General features: G+C 38.3%; 1 protein-coding gene across 2 annotated transcripts in view; it reads left to right on the top strand.

Moving 5' to 3' along the window:
* The window catches only part of Sv2c (synaptic vesicle glycoprotein 2C), a 240,181-nt gene that overhangs the window by 51,639 nt on the left and 166,235 nt on the right, over window positions 1-22,307 (top strand). For both annotated transcript variants that reach the window (XM_047554849.1, XM_047554850.1), the window contains exon 2: window positions 9,746-10,422. In XM_047554849.1, the coding sequence (XP_047410805.1) occupies window positions 9,843-10,422 (580 nt within the window). In that variant the 5' untranslated portion in view covers window positions 9,746-9,842. The remainder of the gene's footprint in view (window positions 1-9,745; window positions 10,423-22,307) is intronic.

The raw sequence follows: 22,307 nt of genomic DNA, 5'->3' as shown, positions 1-22,307 counted from the left end.
TTATTGGTTTCCCCCTGAATGTAATTTGTAATACACTATTAATGTAAATGTAATACGCTATTATATGATGAATGGATAACAGAAGACATCAGGAGGGAAATAAAAAAATTTTTAGAAGTAAACAAGAACAAAGACACATCATATCAAAATCTCTGGGACACTATGAAAGCAGTACTTAGAGGAAAATTTATTTCATGGGGTGCATTCAAAAAAAGAAGTAAAAATCAACAAATAAACAACTTAACACTACAGCTCAAAGCCCTAGAAAAAGAAGACCAGACCAACACCAAAAGTAGCAGAAGACAGGAAATAGTTAAAATCAGAGCCGAAATCAACAAAATTGAAACAAAAGAAACTATCAGAAAAATTAACAAAATAAATAGTTGGTTCTTTGAAAAAATAAACAAAATTGATAAACCCTTAGCCATGCTAACAAAGAGAAAGAGGGAGAAAACTCAAATTACTAAAATTTGGAATGAACAAGGAAATATCACGACAGACATGAGTGAAATACAAAACATAATTAGAAGCTATTTTGAAAATCTACATTCCAACAAAACAGAAAACCCTGAAGACATCAACAAGTTTCTAGAGACATATGAATTACCTAAACTGAACAAGGAGGACATACACAACTTAAATAAATCAATTTCAAGCAATGAAATAGAAGAGGTCATCAAAAGCCTACCAACACCCTTAGATTAGTTTCGATTGTCTAGCCATTGTTATATGTGCATTTTAGTTAGTATTGCTGGGTATTAAAGGATAAGTCCTAATGCCCAAAGTTTGTTAGAAGTAGCGAAGTAATCCCTATATAAATATCCCTGTTAGTTTTTAGGAAGAACTGTCTTCTTGGAATGACCCTTGTTAATCCACCTCTTGGAGCTAGGGGTAGTCCTGAATTTAGTCACTGAAATGGTGCTGAGGGAGAAGAGAAAGGATGAGGGGACATGCTCTTTGCTAGTAGCTCCATATCTGGAAGGCAGGTTTAGATTATAACCATAGATCTATATGCATTTTTGGTAAAGTACTTGTGTTTATTGTGCACAAAGTTCATACTTTATTTCACAACACCTAAGCTTTCTAGATGTCCTGAGGGTAACAGTGAATCATAAAAAGTAGAGCTAGTGAATTAGCCAATTTGTAAATAACTTTTAGTTATAATTGATAGAAAAGATGCATCTGGGACATGGAATTGCTTTGTCTCTGGGCTTTGTGTATCAGGACTTGCTCGTTAGGCTGGCAGCAAAGGGGCACGGGCGCACACAGAGAAAGACAGGAGCAAGTGCTCAAGGATTGACATTTCCATGTGAGCCACTGGTGTGTGCATCTTCTGGCTGTACTATAGGAATACTTTAATTCATTGGGAACATGCATTCTTGCTAATACTTTAGTAGAAATCTGGTAATGAAACAAGCTTGGTGTATCCTGTTGCTTTGTCTCATTTTAAAGTGAGCATTAAGGGAATGCATTATTTTAGTTGTAACTCTGCCAATATGTCTATCCTAGAGGCCTGTTGCCATTTCTGTCTTCAATGAAATTTTTGTCCCCAAGAAAGGATAACAGATTTAGTTGGTATAGTGTATTCTTGGTTATCAAAAATACTCATGTAGCTTTGGGATTTTGAATTGGTGAATATTCATGATGTGTGGAAAAGCATGATACACACTACAATCTCAATCACAAAATGGGATATTGTGTATGTATATGCACGACCTGGAAGGACACGTCCAACTAAGCTGCTTGTGACTGGATGACTTTGTTCTTTGCTTGTGTTTTTATTTTTCCTGTAATGCACACATTAACATTTAAAAAATAAATGCTATTTTAAAAACAAAAACAAACAAACAAAAAAAAAGCCTACCAACAAAGAAAAGTCCAGGACCAGATGGGTTCTCAGCCGAGTTCTACAAAACCATTAAAGAAGAGCTCATTCCAATACTTCTCAAAGTATTCCATAAAATAGAAGAGGAGGGAAGCCTCCCAAACTCATTCTATGAAGCCAATATCACCCTGATACCTAAACCAGACAGAGACACATCGAGGAAAGAAAATTTCAGACTAATATCCTTAATGAACATCGATGCAAAAATTCTCAAAAAATTTTAGCAAATCGCATCCAAAAATATATTAAAAAGATAGTGTACCACGATCAAGTGGGTTTTATCCCAGGGATGCAAGGTTGGTTCGACATCCAGAAATCAATAAATGTCATTCACCGTATCAGCAGACTTAAAGTCAAGAATCACATGATTATTTCAATAGATGCAGAAAAAGCATTTGATAAAATACAGCATCCCTTCATGCTCAAAACACTAGAAAAAAATAGGGATAGTGGGAACATTCCTTAACATTGTAAAGGCCATATTCGCTAAGCCCATGGCCAATATCATTCTAAATGGTGAAAAACTGAAAGCATTCCCCCTAAAAACTGGAACAAGGCAGGGATGCCCTCTTTCACCACTTCTATTCAACATCGTCCTTGAAACTCTAGCCAGAGCAATTAGACAAACCAAAGAAATTAAAGGGATACAAATAGGAAAAGAAGAACTCATACTATCCCTGTTCGCTGATGACATGATTATATATTTAGAGGAACCTGGAAATTCCACCAGGAAACTTTTAGAACTCATAAGTGAATTCAGTAAAGTAGCAGGTTACAAGATCAATGCTCATAAATCCAATGCATTTTTATACATAAGTGATGAATTTTCAGAAAGAGAAGTTAGGAAAACTACCCCATTCACAATATCCTCGGAAAAAATAAAATACTTGGGAATCAATCTCACAAAAGAGGTAAAAGACCTCTACAATGAGAACTACAGAATACTAAAGAAAGAAATTCAAGAAAACCTTAGAAGATGGAAAGATCTCCCATGTTCTTGGATAGGCAGAATTAATATTGTCAAAATGACCATACTACCAAAAGTGCTATACAGATTCAATGCAATTTCAATTAAAATCCCAATGACGTACCTTACAGAAATAGAGCAAGCAATTATAAAATTCATCTGGAAGAATAAGAAACCCAGAATAGCTAAAGCAATCCTCAGCAGAAAGAATGAAGCAGGGGGTATTGCAATACCAGATCTTCAACTCTACTACAAAGCAATAGTAACAAAAACAGCATGGTATTGGTATCAAAATAGACAGGTAGATCAATGGTACAGAATAGAGGACATGGACATAAACCCAAATAAATACAATTTTCTCATACTAGACAAAGTTGCCAAAAATATGCAATGAAGAAAAGAGCCTCTTCAACAAATGGTGCTGGGAAAACTGGAAAACCATATGCAACAGAATGAAATTAAATCCCTATCTCTCACCCTACACAAAACTCAACTCAAAATGGATCAAGGACCTCGGAATCAGACCAGAGACTCTGCATCTTATAGAAGAAAAAGTAGGTCCAAATCTTCATCATGTCGGCTTAGGATCAGACTTCCTTAACAGGACTCCCATAGCACAAGAAATAAAAGCAAGAATCAACAACTGGGATAAATTCAAACTAAAAAGCTTTCTCTCAGCAAAGGAAACTGTCAGCAATGTGAAGAGAGAGCCTACAGAGTGGGAGAAAATCTTTGCAACTCATACTTCAGATAGAGCGCTAATTTCCAGAATATATAAAGAACTCAAAAAACTCTACACCAAGAATACAAATAATCCAGCCAACAAATGGGTTAAGGAAATGAACAGACACTTCATAGAAGAAGATGTACAAGCAATCAACAGATATATGAAAAAATGTTCAACATCCCTAGTAATAAGGGAAATGCAAATCAAAACTACCCTAAGATTCCATCTCATCTCAATTAGAATGGCGATTATCAAGAACACAAGCAACAATAGGATAGGTGTTGGCGAGGATGTGGAGGAAAAGGTACACTCATACATTGCTGGTGGGGTTGAAAATTAGTGCAGCCACTCTGGAAAGCAGTATGGAGATTCCTCAGAAAGCTTGGAATGGAACCACCATTTGACCCAGCTATCCCACTCCTTGGCCTATACCCAAAGGACTTAAAATCAGCATACTACAGAGATACAGCCACATCAATGTTCATTGCTGCTCAATTCACCATAGCCAGATTGTGGAACCAACCTAGATGTCCTTCAATTGATGAATGGATAAAGAAACTGTGGCATATATATACAATGGAATACTACTCTACCATGAAGAATGATAAAATTATGGCATTTGCAGGCAAATGGATGAAATTGGAGAATATCATGCTAAGTGAGATAAGCCAATCGTAAAAAACTAAAGGACGAATGATCTCACTGATAAGCGGATGAGGACATATAATGTAAGGTGGGAGGGGTTAGCATTAAGGTTAGGGTTAGGTTTAGGGTTAGGGTTAAGGAGGGTTGTAAGAATGGAGGAAGGAAGGACTGTATAGAGGGAAAAGAGGGGTGGGAGGGGTGGGGGGAAGGGAAAAAAATAACAGAATGAATCAAACAACATTGCCCTGTGTAAATTTATGATTACACACATGGTATGCCTTTACTCCATGTACAGAGAATCAAAATGTATCCCATTTGTTTACAATTTAAAAAAAAAAGAAATATTAGGTAGAGGGGAGTGAAGGCCAGGGAAGGGTTATGGGGGGAGGAATGATAGTAATGTAAAACAGACATTATCACCTCATGTACATGTATGACTACATGACTGATGTGATCCTGCCATATGTATAATCAGAAAAATGAAAGGTTACACTCTATTTATGTATGATCAATCATAATGTATAAATGTATTCTACTGTCATGTACAACTAATTAGAACAAATAAAATTTAAAAATAAAAAATAAATTCTTTATAGAATAAATTACCTGTGTTAAAATTGTATTTTAAAATGTTAATATGCTTCAAATCATATTTTCCAGGCTTGTTGAGTGATTTCTTACTTTAAAATATTCAGCTATGTTAAGTCCTATTTTTGTAGGAAGTCTATTTAAAACTTATAAGCAATTACATTTTGAAAATTTAACTTTCCATTGTTGATAGACTTGAAATACCGCATTTGATTTTAAAAATACATTTTAATGTAGCTTTTTGCTTTTTATTCTGCTTCCTTCAATTAATGTTAATTAGTGAGTTTTGTGATATTTTATAATAGATATTAAAACTTCAGATGATTTTAGTGTTCACCTTAATAGTGTAATTTTCCATAGTATATAATGATGACTGTTCATTGACATAATGTCAAGAGTGGGGAATTCTGTTTTTAGGAAAGTTTGGGAATGGATTCTTTCTAACAGGCTTTGCATTTTGACTTTCCAAGAGAAGGGCATGTGAAGTATAAAAGAAAGACTTGCCAAATATATTTGACCATGAAACTTTTTCCTCTTGGACCAACTTATAGTGTATTGTAGAAAGCACTTTGGGGAAATACTGTGCAGACTCCCTCATGAAGAAATGGGGGACCAAAGTTGGCCCCTGTATGGTGCTAGTGTCCTCATTTAATAACATTGCTTTAGTGTTTTACTTCTTAAGTCTCTGCTTTCAGAGAGTTTACACCCTAATGGGGAAGACCTTCCCATTTATCAACAGCCATAATGATGGAATACATGATCAAATGCCAAGAGGAAACCAACTATGCTTACCTGGGAAGATGGGATTTGGTTAAGCAGTAATGAGAGGAAATCATTTCATAAAAGAGGTAGACTTTGATCTGCACCTTGAAGAACAGGAATTGGTACATAGGGTCCTTGTAGAAGCATCCTTTTTTTTTTTTTTTTTTTTTGCGGTGCTGGGGATCGAACCCAGGGCCTTGTGCTTGAAAGGCAAGCACTCTACCATCTGAGCTATCTACCCAGCCCCAAGAGGCATCCTTAAATGATAAATGTCTGATGTCAAAGATTTAGACAGTTGGGTTGATGAATCAATAGATATTTCCTCCTCTCAAAAATGCGCTCAGTGTGGAAATCTCCATGAATGGCCTCCTGCCATCCTACTCCACTTCCTAGAGTTCTACACAAGCCCAAAGTTCCCTAGTTGGAAGGAAGGTAGGTGTCAGGAAAAAATGTGGGCACAGTTACCTAATCAGTTAGCAATATGATCCACTTGCCTTCTCTATTAGATCCAAGCTCAGGAGAGGGGTTGTTCTATAAAGAGGCCCTCGCCCCATCCTGCACATCAGGCGTCAGTAGTACTTTGGAGGATCCCTTTGTTGCTGGCATAAGGGCTGCCTTCTAACACAGTTGTTTGAGAGCTCTATTTCCATCAGAGGTCCCATTTCCACGAAAAGGTGGTAGATACAGTAGATATAGTGATGGAACCGTTAGGCTCTGGGTTAGGATTGCCTAGCTTTGCTTTCTTATTGGGCAGCTTTCAGTTTTCCCATCTATAAAATGGGAATTTAAAAATTACCCATCCCATTTGATAGTTGTGAGGATTACTGGGTGACAATACATCTGAAGTGCGTATCCATGACTGAGCTAGTAATAAGTTATCAGGAAGCTAGGAGTGCACAATGACTTTGTGGCTGCATTATTACAGATATGAGAACAATGGACTCCCCCAGCATCCAGGAGATGCTAAAATGTTTTGGGGAAGAAGAGCTATCCAAGATCTTTTGATGATGGTGATGATGAGGGATAAAGCAGAAGGGAAGATTGAAGGAGTGGGCATTGTGGGTAAACAGAAACATCTGTGTGTGTGCGAGTGGGTTGTGTGTGGTGGGAACTTGTGTAGGATAGTTCTAAAATAGTGTTCCTATTTGATATGAGTCATTAAAGAAGAAACAAAAAAACAAACTCCATTTTTAGAATAACTATTATTTACATGTAGTACTTATTTTTTTATATTTTATGTATTCATGCAAAATTATTGTCATACGCAAGGTGCATATTGTTGAATATATAAGCTACAATTTGCTGTGAATGTTGCTTGATTTAAACAGTCACTTCTATAAAAGTATTTTTTAAATCAGTTTTGAGTCCTGTGGCTCAGCATGAGCAGAACTTCTAAACAAGAGTTTATTAAATGTTTATTGGAGGAGGTGCTGTTAATCTGCCTGGATGCTTTTGGATCCCTTTCACTATCTCTGGGTTCTCTTAGCCTGGCCTCTGTGTGTTTGCTTCCATTAGCCAGCAACCGTGCTCTTCTTCCGAGGACTGCCCTTGGGCAACTGGAACTGCTTTTGTCTTTTGGTGTCCAGAGCTGCAAGAACCTATATTCCACACTTGCCCTTGGGTGGCCCATAGCCAACTTTGGCCAATATGGGGGTATAAGAGCCCAGCACCCTGGCCCTGGATGGAGGATAACTGTGAGCATCACTTACATTCCAGAGTTCCTTTACAGGGCCAGGCTGAAGCCTGCTCCTCAGGACACTGCTTAAAACTGCAGTCCTGTTTCTATTCATCTTCCTCCTCCTGTCCTTCTTCCCCAGCCCCTTACTCTTTCATAAATGATTTGCACCTGGCTCTTTTTAGTAGGGTCTATTGCTGGGGAACTTGATATATGTCAAATTCTTTCCTAAAAACAGAGTAAACAGCAAGTCATTTAATCTTCCCAGCACTGTGAGAGAGTTATTACCTTTATTTCGTGGAGGAAGAAACTATTTGAATAAGTGAGAAGGAACAACATGCATCCCTTGGAGGTTATGAAAGTTTTCATTGCTTTACCTAATTTTCTGGCTTCCTTGGCCACTAACGCCTTCTTTAACGTGATTCTTTTGAAGTACAGTCACCATCTTGGGGTAGTTTATCTGAAAAACAGGACCACATTTTGAAATTACTATCTACATAAAACCCATCATTGATGAAAGATACAATAATTCTCTTTATTTCAGGGCCTATAAGATGACATAGAGAAGAGGTTGTAAAACAATGTTAGCATGAAGGGGGGTGGTTACAGAATTATTTGAAAGAAGGCTGCAGCATTTGCTAAGACCCCAGTGAAAGGACCGTGTGAGGCAGATGAGGCTGAGCTGCAAGAGTCAAGGCATATCAGAGCCTGAGTCCCGGCTTCTCCTCTGACAAGTTTTGTGGCATTAGGCTAGTAGTTCTCCATGCTTTAATTCAGTCATGATCTTCCAAAGCAGATATCATTCTACTATTTCTACCATTCAGTGGTAGATTTCTGGAATGAGCCATATTTTTTGCATTTGTCAACTTACTAGAGAGAGGTAATAGCCATAGAATATAACTCTATTATCTGAATAATTTGCCTACTAGCTAAAATAACCACATTTTCCAAGGACAGTGCCAACTTGTTTGTACATTGAAATCATCGTAGATTCACATGTAGTGGCAAGAAATAACACAGAGATCCTCTTACTACTCCCCCAACTTTCTCCACTTGCAACATATATAAATATCTGATTTTAAACAGAATTTCAAAATTAGTATTTCTACTTGCCCTTATTTATGAAAAATAAAACACTGACAAATCATCTTTGCTTTAGTGAGACTATAACCTATGAGTTCATTTTTTCATTATCCAAAATTTTTAGAACCATCTTTTTTATGTTATTTCTGGGTTCATGTATGATAGTTGCATGATCAGTTAAATGTATATTTGTAATAGCTACTTACCAAGTGTTTTACACTGTATACAAAAAGAAAACATGGAAATGACCATTATATGAATCAATGTTTGGAATTTTGCCACAGCTTAGGCCTCAGGAAATTAGTAATGAGAGAGAGGTCCTTATTCACCTTTATGCACAAGGGTAGATGTTGACTCATTTGAACCACCAGGAGAGACAGTTCAGTGGACAAGTGAAATAGAATTTACCATGATGTCAGCATGAATTTAATGATCCAAGACATAGGGGATATCAGTGAGAAAGAAAACCAAATGATGGTCTTGGAAGGCTGCAGACTCTGGTATCTAAGACAGCAGCTAACTGGAGTATCAGTATGACAAGGTATGGGGGAGAGTTTATGTGAGGGTTGTGTGTGTGTGTGTGTGTGTGTGTGTGTGTGTGTGTGTGTCTGTGTGTACCAATTTGAAGAAAATAGAGATGAAGCTTGGGGACTTGCAGGGTGGTTGGAAGGACAGACCTCCACTGAATGAGACATATGGACTCAATCAATGACTATCAAGTGAAACATAGTCATTTGGTTAACTCTACCAGTTTCCTATAGATCCACTTGTTGTATCTGTACTGTGTCAGGGGAAATACTCATTGTCTGTTTTGGGTGCTGTGTGAGTCTCTGTTATTGTTAACACAATGAAACACAATGAAAGTAGAGGGAAATGCAATTTGACAACTACCACTGTGGTTTGATAGCTTTGGATAAGAAGTTACTTGTTTTTCTTTTTTTTCAATGTGGAGAAAGAAGTTCTAACAGGGTTCTTTGAATACTCTGGTTTTGCCCTTGCAGTATGCCTATGTGTCTGTGTATTTGTGAGCAATATTGTTTTTTCAAGGAGGCATATCTTTATAGCATTTTGGAGATGTGTTGGGTACCCTTTTAATGGTGTAGGATGCTTAGTTTATTTCTCAGGGGAATGTCTTTGTAACATTGCCCTGGAACAAAATTCCTTAAAACAAAACAATAATAACAACAACAGTAAAAATCCTTGTTAAAAATCCTGTAGTTCCAGGAGCTGATCACACTTGCACAGAGAACCAGAATGCACAGGTAGGCACTGAGATCAAACCAAGAAAAGCTTATCTATGTCTTAGGGCATGGGGCAGTGAAAAGAGACCAGGAAATGGATGGTAAGGGGAAAAAAAAAAAAAAAAAACACAGAAGGGAATAATACATATCTTCTCTGGTTCTTCTTTTGCAGTTCTATTTTGAACCCAAATTGGATGATGCTGGTAGGGCTGAGCCACTGACAGTCTGTGAAGAAGTCCCATCTTCTCGTTGGCCATCAGTGAGGTAAGATGGAAGACTCTTACAAGGATAGGACTTCCCTGATGAAGGGGGCCAAGGACATTGCCAGAGAGGTGAAGAAGCAAACAGTGAAGAAGGTGAACCAAGCAGTGGACCGGGCCCAGGATGAATACACCCAGAGGTCCTACAGTCGGTTCCAAGATGAAGAAGACGATGATGACTATTACCCACCTGGAGAAACCTACAATGGCGAGGCCAATGATGACGAAGGCTCCAGCGAAGCTACTGAGGGCCATGATGAGGAGGATGAGATCTACGAAGGGGAGTATCAGGGCATCCCCAGTATGAACCAAGGGAAAGACAGCATAGTGTCAGTGGGACAACCCAAGGGGGACGAGTACAAGGACCGTCGAGAGCTGGAGTCAGAGAGGAGAGCTGATGAGGAAGAGCTGGCCCAGCAGTATGAGCTGATAATCCAAGAGTGTGGTCACGGGCGTTTCCAGTGGGCCCTGTTCTTTGTCTTGGGCATGGCCCTCATGGCGGATGGTGTGGAGGTGTTTGTTGTGGGCTTTGTGTTACCCAGTGCCGAGACAGACTTATGCATACCAAATTCAGGATCTGGATGGCTGGGTGAGTATATTGTGTCACCGAGACAAGTTCAAAACCTGGTTTATTTGTTGAGCACAGGTATCACCATACAGAATAAATACTTTCACCTAGAGAACTGCATTTTTTTCAACAAATTTCTATATTATGAAGAATCTTAAACATACAAAAGAACCAAAAAAATTTTACAGTGAATACCTATGTATAGCCCCCACCTAGAGCTAACATTTATTATGTTTTCTTTATCTCCTATCTGCCCATCAATCCAACTTATTTGCATGCATTTCAAAGTAAAGGAGAACAATGTATTTTAACTTCTATTATTATAATAAGCCACACTGCTTAATGTTGGGATACATTATGAGAAGTATGTCATTTTGGGATTTTGTCTTTGTGCAAATATCGTAGAGTGTTCTTCCACAAAGATGGCTACAACTTCGCTAGGTGATATAATCTTATGGAAACATGGTCATAAATGCAGCCTGTCATTGACTGAAATGCCATTTTGTGGCACCTTGGTATAAATCTTTATATGAAACACATTTGACACCTTTATAAATACAGAGATTAATTCTATAAAACTCCAACCAATGTAATTTTAAGTTTTATATATAATACTGTGTTTTAAATATTTTTAGGAGCCTGCTAATCTTTATTTTTCCTATAATCTATGTGTATGTTTGCTTATTTTTTCAACTAGACTTATTTACAGAATTTTTTTCTAGGTCACTTTAAAAAGAAAATCTGTTTCAAGGTTTGTACTTTTGTGCCTAAGCTGGAAAAACTTCATTGCCTCACATGATTTAAAATGTATTTCAAGTTATATTAATATTTAAATTCTACGTGTTGAAAAATAATATGACCTCTCTACAAAGTAGTCAGACAGCAGATTTGATTTTTGTATGACAGTTGCCACACACCTAAGATTCTTACAAAGATGTAGTAAACACTCTCTGAGTTTGTGCCAGAAAAAATAAGAAGACTGAGAAACATGCACACAGTGGGGTGTCCCGATAGTTTGAATCCACTTCAAATACAGAGTACACAAAGGCAGGAGAATTTTCAAATTCCGTTTGCAAATTCATCCTCAGAGAACATGTTTATGTATATATAAAATGGTCACGTGTTTCAGAGTCTGCAAATAAAAGTAAAAATACTTAGTGCATATGTTTCCAAGGGAATTTAAAATACAGGTTAAAAAACAAAAAGTGTGGAAACCTACTAACTTTATTAAGTAATGTTAAAATCTTGATGCTGAGAAATTTTCTGGAGTGATTAAAATTAAATGCCATTTCCTTTCTCCCTGACAAGAGACAGAATCATGAAGGAGAGAAGGATCTACACTGTTTTATTCTTTTAATACTTATTCCTTTTCTAAGATTCACTCCTAGAATTTGTTTCTTTCTTTTTAACTGAAAGAAATGGATCCAAGAAAGCAGACTACAAAGGATCAAGGGGTGGTAGTTTGGAGTGAAGTTTGCATATTTGTTGATAGATGCATTGGTACGATGGAGCATCAAATGGAGACCTCACATGCTTCAGAGGAAAGACTTGGCCATTCATCGAATTGATCATTTCAGCAGATCTGTTGTGTATCCAGCACTGTATTTTGTTTATGTTTGTTTATTTGTTTTTGGTGATCAAGTCTATCAGTGTGAGCCTAGGCATCTAAAATTTTTCAAGATTTTGCTAAAGGAATATATCTGCAGAATGCTGCAAGAAGATAGATTCCTAGAAATATATCCACACAGATATTACTAATTGCTGGCTTAAATTTGGAATAAAAAGATTTTCATGTTATGATGCTAGTTTATGTTGGAAACATTACAGAAAAGTCTAGGCCCAGCTGACCCTCATGCCTTTGTCTCCTTGGAACTGAATGGGAGCACAGAATTACATAGAGTTCTCTTATCAGCTTATCCACCAAGCCCAGTACCCCCTAATGATGTGACACATCCCGCAGGTGGCACTCAGAAGTATAGATAATGCTGCAGAACAATAGGAGCTCAGATTTTTCATGTGTTTATAACGGCTGCCTGATTTACTGAATTTAAAATGTGTCTCCAGGAGTGTATTGTTTCACTCAAAGTTGTGAGTCCCCAAAAGAAGCCTTTTAATGGTTTCATAACTGTGCCTTCCAGACTTGCATTTCAATTATTTCGCATTGTAATTTCACTCATAATTGCATTCTAACGGAGTCTCTTTAGACAAGCATTTAAATTGTTTTGCCATTTTCATTTTATCGGATAATAGCTTTGTAATATAATTACCACACTAAGTCAGAGCAATGGGATCAAAATGCAGAAAAGAAAGATGCATGACCCATGTTTGGTGGCATTTTGTGGACATGGATTTTCAAAATAATTTTTTTATTCATTAATAAGTATTGTGTTATTTTCCTCAAGGACGACCAGGAATAAAAATATGGTCCAGTTTATATTTTAATTACTTGGGAGATTGATCCTCTCTTTGTGTTTGCTGTAAGATTGACTTAAATGTAGCTAAGGACACACTGTCTACATGTGCAGGTGTGTGTGGTCTTTGTGTATATTTATAACACCTATTGGGCTGGAAGAAGGTAGAGTAAATATTTAATTACCTAATGAACTGCTCTTTGGGGAAATAAATGCCTTCCCTTTTAAATAATCCGTTCTTTATCGCCAAAATCTATTTATTAAGTCCTTATGATATGTAAAGTACAGCGTTACCACTAGGAATAATAGGACAAAAAGTTTTTTAAAAAGACAAGCTTTCCTTATCCAAGAAATTTTTATAGTCCAATAGAATGATCACAAATGTCTGCAGATTGCCAGAATAAGGAAGCAAGTATCAGTAGCCAAAGGAGAACTAAATATAAATAAAGAGACTTTAAGCAAGGGTAATTCATTAAGGGATAGGACTCTGACTGAGGCAATGGAGAGAGGGATTGGATTTGGGAGCTGTTCTAGAGTCAGCAAGGACTTGTTCATTGATTAGTTTTGAAGGAGATGGAGAGAATCAGTTAATGAAAGAAAGGCAATTCATCAAATTAGGTAATTCAGAGTACAGCTGTAAGCAGGAGAGAAGAAGATGAGAAGTGTAGTTTTAAACATTCTCACTCTGAGGTCCTTGAGGAGGCTTGAAAAGGAGTATCAATGGGTTGCTTCCCATTTAGGCTGAAGTGCCCGAAGGTTATCATTTAAGATAACAATGCCAATGACTTTAACCAGGGAGAGGCTGGTTTCCTGCTGCATTCCATTTGTGGGGTTTGTGGTAGAGGACTTCTCATGGCTGAGAAGAAGAAGTCAAGAGAGAGGAGCAAACAGGAATGGGTAGTCCGAAAGTTGCAGAAAGAAGGAAGGGAGACAGTCTTGCAACGAAGACTGAAACCAATCTCTTAAATCTGGCAATTAATTTTTGGGCTGCTATGTAATGGCTCTTAGATGAACACAGTGAGTAAGGCTAAAACTTTTGAAAGTCTATGTATTGGGTGATGTGGCAATAGGTCCTCAGGATTCCCAGCCCTTGCCCAGAGTTGGGGATTCTCACAGATAGCAGACATTCTTCCCTCCCATGGCTTGGGCTTACAGTGGATGCTGCTGAGTGAGTCCCTTTGTAGGGCCATGACTGACTTGATTCCTATTCAAGGGTTGTTGAGATGGATAGATGGATTCTGAAGCAGGTAGGACTGTGACTATTTCCCTACTCTAGCTCCAGCTCACAGAACAAGCACCATATTGGCAACTCTTCTCTCACACTTTTCCATCAGAGGGGCTGATTACCACTTGTGGCTTATTTTCTCTTAAGACCCACCTAGTAAAACAGAGGTGTTGAATAATACAAAATAGATGGAAAACCACATCTTATACCCTGAAATATACTTTGTAACTAAGCCTGAACTACACAATGATTAACATTCTGTACAGTTTCTTTTATCCTTATGAAGGCACACATGAACTGTAACTCCTCATTCTCACATGCATTTGTAATTTTCAGGACCAGAGTTTTAGTAGCCTAGGTAGGACAGAGAGGTAAGTTGTGACAGCATGACAAGTAAATGTTGTATAGAAACTGGAGAAAGCAAGCACGGAAATATTTGTTGAATACATGAATGACAATCTCTGAGCTATTTAACACTTTGAGATCTCATTGATATGAACATATCTAACGTAGGACTGTGTCGTTTTGAACTCATCAGTAGCAGAGGCAACAAAAGAAAGCCACAGATTCAGATGTTGGCAATTCCCTTTCATGTTCTCTCAGGGTTGTTCTAAAGATTTGTCCTCCCTGAATTCATGACTATGTCTATTCCTATGGCAAGGAAAGATACAAAAGGCATTCTTGGCCTGTAGTCACTGAAGACATGAATCCTGTGGCTAAGACCTCTCATGCCAACTTCATGCTCCAAAGCAACTTCAGGATTACAATTCTTTTTCTAGAATTTATCCATCAGAAATATGGAAAAGTGTTTGCTAAAGGTACCAGTCTCCTTAGTCATTCTGTTTTTCATTCTAATTGACCAATTAGTATTCTGGGTTGGTTTGTTTTTATTTTGTGTTGGGGATCAAACCCAGGGTCTTGTGCATCCTAAGGTATTCCAGCGGTCCCTGCTTCCTCTCCCCTGTTAATCTTGATGAGGTTGCTATTGGAAGCTGACATCCTGGGTTGCAATTTGCAGGATCACCTGGGTTTCCTGGATAACAATTCCATGAGCAGTGCATACTAGTTTTCCTTTCAAATGTCAACAATATTAACTAAAATTAACTAGAATTGATTGGTATGCTAGGCAAAAATAAAGTTAGACCAAAAATATCAAAGCATTTAAGTCTATGAACATATAAACGGAATTTCACTTGACTTTTTTTATTTTCAGTTCTTGAAAGTTTTAAAAATATTTCTAAATGATTCTAGAATACATGTAGATTCTTACAAACTTACTTACAGATTCTTACAGAGCAGTGGTTTTCATTCTATTAATTCTTTACTGCCAATTGTATCATGTCAGACTTATTTGGCATTCTTGTATCTTCCACTGACAGCTAGAATATTTATTCAACAAAAATGTGTTGTCATCTACTGTGTGACAAGCCATCTAGGCTCTAGAGATGTAATAGTAAATAAAGCAGAAAATATCTCTGGTAAACTCTATGCATGTCTTTCAACCTCTCTTTCTATGGTTTTTACCTGGATCTTGGAATTCCTTGGAACATGGCAGAATCCACGTGCCCTCCTCCTCCTCTCTTTCTTCCATGTCCCCCTCCTTTGTTTAGCCCTTAAAGTAAGGATAGCTTCCTCAGGGGTGGGGTAGATAAATATGTCCTGAACCACCACACTTTAACATCTTTTTCTCCACGCTTCCATAGGCATCCTTATTCCTTTAGGCTTTAATCAACGAAGAAATACTCTGTTGGGATTTCTCGCTGCTTTATCTAGAGAGAGCTGTGTCTGATTTCCTGAAAATAATCAACTTCAGGTTTCTGAGATCCTCCAGTTTTTAGGTCCATTGACTCTTTTTTTTTTTTTTTTTTCTGAGGGGAAGTTTTATTTGTTAAGTTTTGAATGGCCTAATTCAATTTCATGCAAAAATTTATTTATTTTATGCTATATTTTTTAATGGGTTTCATTGTGATATTTCCATTCATTGTTTCTTTTTTTAAATTTATTTTTATTGTAAACAAATGGGATACATGTTGTTTCTCTGGTTGTACATGAAGTAAAGGTGTACCATTTGTGTTTGCCACTGACTGCTTGCAGAACGCAGTGACTGGTGCAGTGTGCACCGAGCCAGTGGTAGTGTACGTATGACCCCTGGCTGGTATTGCAGGGTAAACTAACAAGTCCAAGCTGATAACAAAGAGTGACACAGGTTTTTCTCTTTTAACTTTTTTTTCTCAGTATTTTGATCATTTGGCATCTGGCTGTACTCTAAATTTTAAGCCCTGTAACTAAAAATGTTCATTGCAATTTTCAGGAACAGTAGCAATGTCCCCTACCTGATTTCTGTTTTCAGTGTCTACTTTGGTACCTTTCATTGAGCTTTGATCTGTGTTGTGTATGTGCCCTCTGGCTCTGTTTAGCCTCTCAGCTGTCACATCAATCCTAATTGGAATTAAAAAGTTATTGACTCATAGGGTACATCCTGTCCACCAACACTAGCAAAATCTTATTTGGATCCATTATTGCCAAATTGGAAAAGAAGATTCAATAATTCATTGCCATTATAGGCCTGCATCTTATTTCCTCTAGTCTTTTGCATTCTCCTAAGAGGAGATCTGACATCAGAGTGGAGCTGGACCAAGTAGCCCAGAAAGACTCCTTCATCCTGAGTCTGATGCATTTTCACAGGACAGGAAATGAGCAGAAATTTCACAGCATATTCCTGAAATTTGCCAATAAGTGGAGTTCTGGGACTGAGAGTGGGATACAAAAAATATCCTTCTGCCATCCTGGGGGGGTCACTGAGGATTTCCCACAATGCAGCTCAGAACCTTGAGGTTGATTCCTTCCATCTTGTATTCCGAATTCCTGTATCCCTACATCCTAGAACACTCTTGGATGAGGATTCTGAATCCGCTGGGAGACTGGCATTACATAACCCAATTTGGTCTGGGACTCTCCCTGAACACAGTGTAGGACTTGTTGATATGCTGTCAGTTTGAATAATTTGTTTTTGTGGAGTTGGATTTAAGTAAGGCAATCTGAATTGCTAATCACCTAATAATTGGATCATGCCAAATACAAATAGCACAGACTTGTAGGTTGGTGTTCCAAATACCAAGAAGCAGTTGCATCTTTTCAATCTAATATCACAGTATTTTCATATAAGGCAAAAAGACTTTCTATGACCCAAGCTTCCTGCAGAACACTTCAGAGAGTAAGAAACTATTTCATTATACTCATCTTAAGAAGTTAGTCTGATAAATTACAGATGTATTCCCAAACTACATATATGCAAATTGACATTCTTACTTTAAGAACTTAGAAATCTCCTTCTGGTCTTTAATATAGTGAGAGAAAAAGTAAGAGGTCCCTGGGTGCAATTCTTAACCTTGATTTCAAAACTGAGGTCTCTAATTGAATAGAAAATAAGTGAATACTTATAATTTAATTTTTTTAATATATGGAATTTGCTCTCAAATAGAATCTAATGATCTTTACAATACTTTCACATTTCTATTTTGATTCTAGTTAATATACTTATAGTCATGGTTGTAATTATTATGCATATGTGGTTTAATTGATCTTCACCTGATTAATGTCTTAACATTATTTTATGTAAACATTTTGGAAGGCCAATTTGGTCAGCTGAGCTTTGTAAGTACATGGCCATATAACACGGGGTTATGGTAACTTGCTTAACTGTCCTGTTGCTGAGCATTTGAATGTTTCCAGTTTGCTTATTATATGAAACTCATTTGTTTTGTCAGTTTTACACTGCTGTGACTAAAAAACTCCACATGAACAATTTTAGAGGAGGAAAAGTTTATTTGGGGACTCACGGTTTCACAGACAGCTGCCTCTATTCCCCAGGGCTTCAGGTGAAGCTGAACATCATGGTGGAAGAGTGTGGTGAAGAGAAGTGGTTCACATGATCATCAGAAAGCAGAGAGAGACTCCACTTGCCAGATAACAAAACACATACCCCAAAGGCACATCCCCTGTGGCCAACCTCCTTCAACCACACCCTACCTCCCTTCAGTTACCACTCAGGTGATTCCCATCAGGGGATTAACTCACTGACTGGATTAACACTCTCATAACCCCATCATTTCTCCACTAAACCTTCTTGCATCATCTCATACATGAGCTTTTGGGGGAACACCTCACATTCATGCTTCAATTAATATCATTAAAATGACTCTTTTGTTTGGGACTTTTATTTGGCATGTTTTCCCCAAAGTATAATTGAAATAGTGAAGCATAAAATATTTTAATCCCTTTTTCAAAATCATGAATAATCATGAATAAAGATAATGTTGAAAGGAAAAAAAGAACATGAGGAATATTAAATAATGTTAAAGCCAGGCATGGTGATGCACGCCTGTGATCCCAGGGGCTTGGAAGGCCGAGGCAGGAGGATAACGAGTTCAAAGCCAGCCTCAGCAACTTAGCGAGGCCCTAAGCAATTGAGAGAGACCCTGTCTCAAAATAAAAATTATAAAGGACTGGGGATAAAAAATAAAAAGGGCAGTGGTTAAGTGACCCTGGGTTCAATCTTTGGTACCAAAAAAAAAAAAAAAAGAAAGAAAAGAAAAAAGTTGAAAATGACAAACACAAGCCTAAGGAATAGAGAAAGCTGAGTAAAATGTCCTTTGTGTATACTCCAGATATGGTGCTTTTTCAACACTTTTTAAAGGAAGTAGGTTGCATAATTATGAGGAAAATGTGTTAGTGCCCACGGGCAGACATTCATGGTGAGATGATGAGGGTACAGAGAGAAGATGAAGCAGGTCTTGCTTATATGTGCTTGCTTGATTTCCAAAGAGTGACATCACCCCAAATCCCTTAACCCCAAACTGAGCTCATTCCTCCATGTTCAGCTCTAGGCCCATGCTTCTCAACAGGCATGCCAGTCAAAGGGACAAGATTTTGCTATATGACAATGTCTCACACATTGCAGAATGGTTAGCATCTGTGACCTTTGCCCACCAAAAGTGAACAGTGCCTCCAGGCATTGTTTAAAACATGTGCCTGGCGCCTCCAGATAAGGGCTGTCAAACCCAGATTTGCAAAGTCTTCTCCCCAGGGGGCAGTAGGCCCAGGGCTTGATGTCTTGTAGTAGCATTTCCACAACTCAGCAGATACCAGAGTTTAGGGTAGAGGAAACAGAAGTGATGTCTCTTGTGCTGGCTTTCTGCCCTCCAGAAATAGCTAGCTGTTCTGTCTTCTAGGAATTCAGTTTTAATATCAGGATCTTTTGCTTGTCTTGACAAGTGTCTTTCTCTAAGGAACGTGTACAGGGAAACCAAGCAGGTCAATCACCAGGTTACTCTTAGAGCCACCACGTTAGAGAACACAATTTGATGTTCTCATAAACACTCTTGATTTGAGAAAGAGAAAAGTGGAAGGCAAATAAGGGGGCACATGTCAGGGCCGGTGAAGTGGGAGTAAGAACTGGCCTCTTGTAATTCCCATGCTGAGCTTTCTTTTCAAAAGAGCACATAGTCTCCGGTGGTGGTGAGAGTTGCACAATGTGAACGTACTTAACATCACTGACCTGTACACTTAAAAATGGTTAAGATGACAGATTTTATATTATACATATTTTGCCACAGTAAAGAATGCAATCTTCCTGTGCACATTAGGAATGATCAGATGTTTCTAAATATTGGAATATTGCTTATTTCTGCCACTAAATTTAATTTTTTTTAGCCATCAAGATAGAGCCTGGAGACAGTTACACTCATAGCTGAGAAACTACTGAAAACTCTAATGAATACACTTTCCATAGCCAGCTTATCTTGTGGGGTTGCCATGCAACCCCAGCTTATCTTGTGGTTGTTGAGGGGTTGAACTCACCAAGCTGTTTATCCTGGTTTGGGGCTGTTTCTACCCACCTGTGTTATGGGGAGCAACTTAAGAACAGACCGATCACCACTGAGAAGTCCAAATTTGAGAGTCTTTATTAAGCCGGCTGGCTGACTGTCTCACACAATGCCCCAAAAAATGGCTATTGGGAGAACAGCCCCGACCACAGGGTTGTAGGAGTTCTTATACCAAAAATCACATTAATCATAAGTGTCTGTTGCTATGATTCGAAATTACACATTAACATCATGAGATCATCAACAGAGGGGGAAGTGGGTCAAAATAACCTTTACCTAGGCACTAACTAACAAATGGTTACTAACATCCACACAATCACTGTTCACATGGTACATTGTTTAGGAGCAATAGGAATCAAAAGAGAGCAATTCTTTAGTACATAGGAGTTGCCATTGTATATTATTAAACATGTCACACCAAGTAACTAATGATGGGCACGGAGGCGGGTGTTCCCATGGGAGAAGCTTATTTCCTACATAACATGGAGTCTCAGAGCAAAATGGAGTCTGTTTAGTCATTTCCCTTAGAGTCTGGCCTATAACATTCTCATGGAGTCAGGTCTGTCAGCCCATCACACCTGGAGGAAGGGGTGACTTCTAATTCATCTAACTGAGGTAGGTCCTTCGTGTAAATCATCCACCTTGAGGAGCACCTTTCTACAGTCCTGTGCCAAGGGTCTGTCACTTGCTGACCAGCAGTAGGTAGTGGGGAATCTGTGGTGAAACAAAAGGAGAAAGGGCACAATAAGCCATTGTCACACCCTTCCAAGAATTTATGGCAGGTACAGACTATTCAGAAGAGGAGAAAAGATTAAAAGAAGAACATAGGTAAAGGGCAAATATAGTTCAGTAAACATTCATATAAACAGTTATAGTTGTGGATATTTAGTCAGATTAGTATGAGGCCTATTCTAGCAAATCCTGTGTCTGATTAAATATTTTTGAAATGTTGAGAAATAAGAGAATTTTGAGTTTGTAAATGCATTGCATTTATGACTCACAGCAATGGGACAAAATGAATCTAAAAGAGATGCTGGGTCTATGAGAAATTCTGCGGTCAGGGGGACTTCAGTTTCTTTCTCATTTAGGGAACATTCATCTATTTGTGGCCCAGAAGTTGTTGAATTTTGTTTTGGAAAAAGAAATTACTAGAAAATAATTTTTACAACTTCTACAATCACAGATTTCATAGTCCTATTTGTCTCCCTAGGGAATGAAGTGAAACTCCCTTAGATCTTAGGGCAGCTCGGGAGCCCTATCATCAGTCCCTTGCCACTCAGAGCTCGTGTTTGGCTCAGCAGGATGGGGGTGCACTTGGCTTCTGTAGAGCTGCCTTGCTGTCCCTTGAGTGGAACTGGCTCAAAGAGTGGGAGAGCCTCCTCTTCGCTTTTCTGAGTCAGGCTGGTGTTCTACAGAGCCCAGATGGAGATCTGAGAAGACCCCAGGCCAGGAGCCTAGGACGTTGTGGGAGGGATTTTCTCCAGTGCCTCCACCCGTGTTCACTGCTAGAGTTCCCCTCCAGGACTAACCTATGTGTCTGGCATCTCAAAGGTAGGGAACGAAGCAAAATCCAAAATTAGGGGAGTGGCCATATTCAAAACGTGCCACTTTCAGCCTCCAAAGTGGGGTCCTTGGACCAAAAGCAGGCTGGGAAATGGAGCCCGGAAAAGACAGCCTCTTTCTTTTTTTTTTTTTTTTTTTTTTTTTTTTTTTGCCTGTCTTGCAATCACCCACAGTGACTTTTTAGCATTGTCTTTAATAACTGACATATCAATATTATTACTATATATAAAAAAGAAAAAGTTCCATTTCAGAAGAATGGACTCTTCTATGTCTACCACTGAGAAGGGAGTTCTCACCCAAACATAGTAAAAACTAGCCTTCAATGTGACCAGGTTGGGCTTAGCTGAGTGCTCAGCATCCATCAGTGCCAATCAGCTCTGGCAGCTAACCTCACTGAACAGGAAGGAGGGAAGAAGAGCATCTGCTCTAGCTATGCCACAGAAAGAGCTTGTGGAGAGCAGGACTAAGCTACAGCCACTGGAGCAATGGTTGGGGTCCAGTGGCTCACCATGGTACCCCTCGGACAGTACCTAGGAGAATTGTTCTGTTTAGGTAATAGCACAGGATCGAACTCTTGGACAAGTTACAGGGGCTGTTAAATACTCAGTGTGCTCTTGGTGAAGTTAGGAATGTAAGATGGGAAAACTGCATTTTGCTCTACTTAGTGTGGGACGTTTATAAGGTACTTAAAAGTGGATGCTGGGCATGTTTTACTCCTAAGATTTTTGTTACAGATCTTTGGAACATCAAACATATTTTTTAAAAAATATTTTAGTAGCATTTGAATAACCCAAGATCAACACACAAACTAACTTATATTCC

This window comes from Sciurus carolinensis, chromosome 6, assembly GCF_902686445.1.
Source record: "Sciurus carolinensis chromosome 6, mSciCar1.2, whole genome shotgun sequence".
Classification (NCBI taxonomy): Eukaryota; Metazoa; Chordata; class Mammalia; order Rodentia; family Sciuridae; genus Sciurus; species Sciurus carolinensis.
The sequence above is the reverse complement of the archived record's forward strand: the minus strand, read 5'-3'. Positions and strand labels throughout refer to the sequence as shown.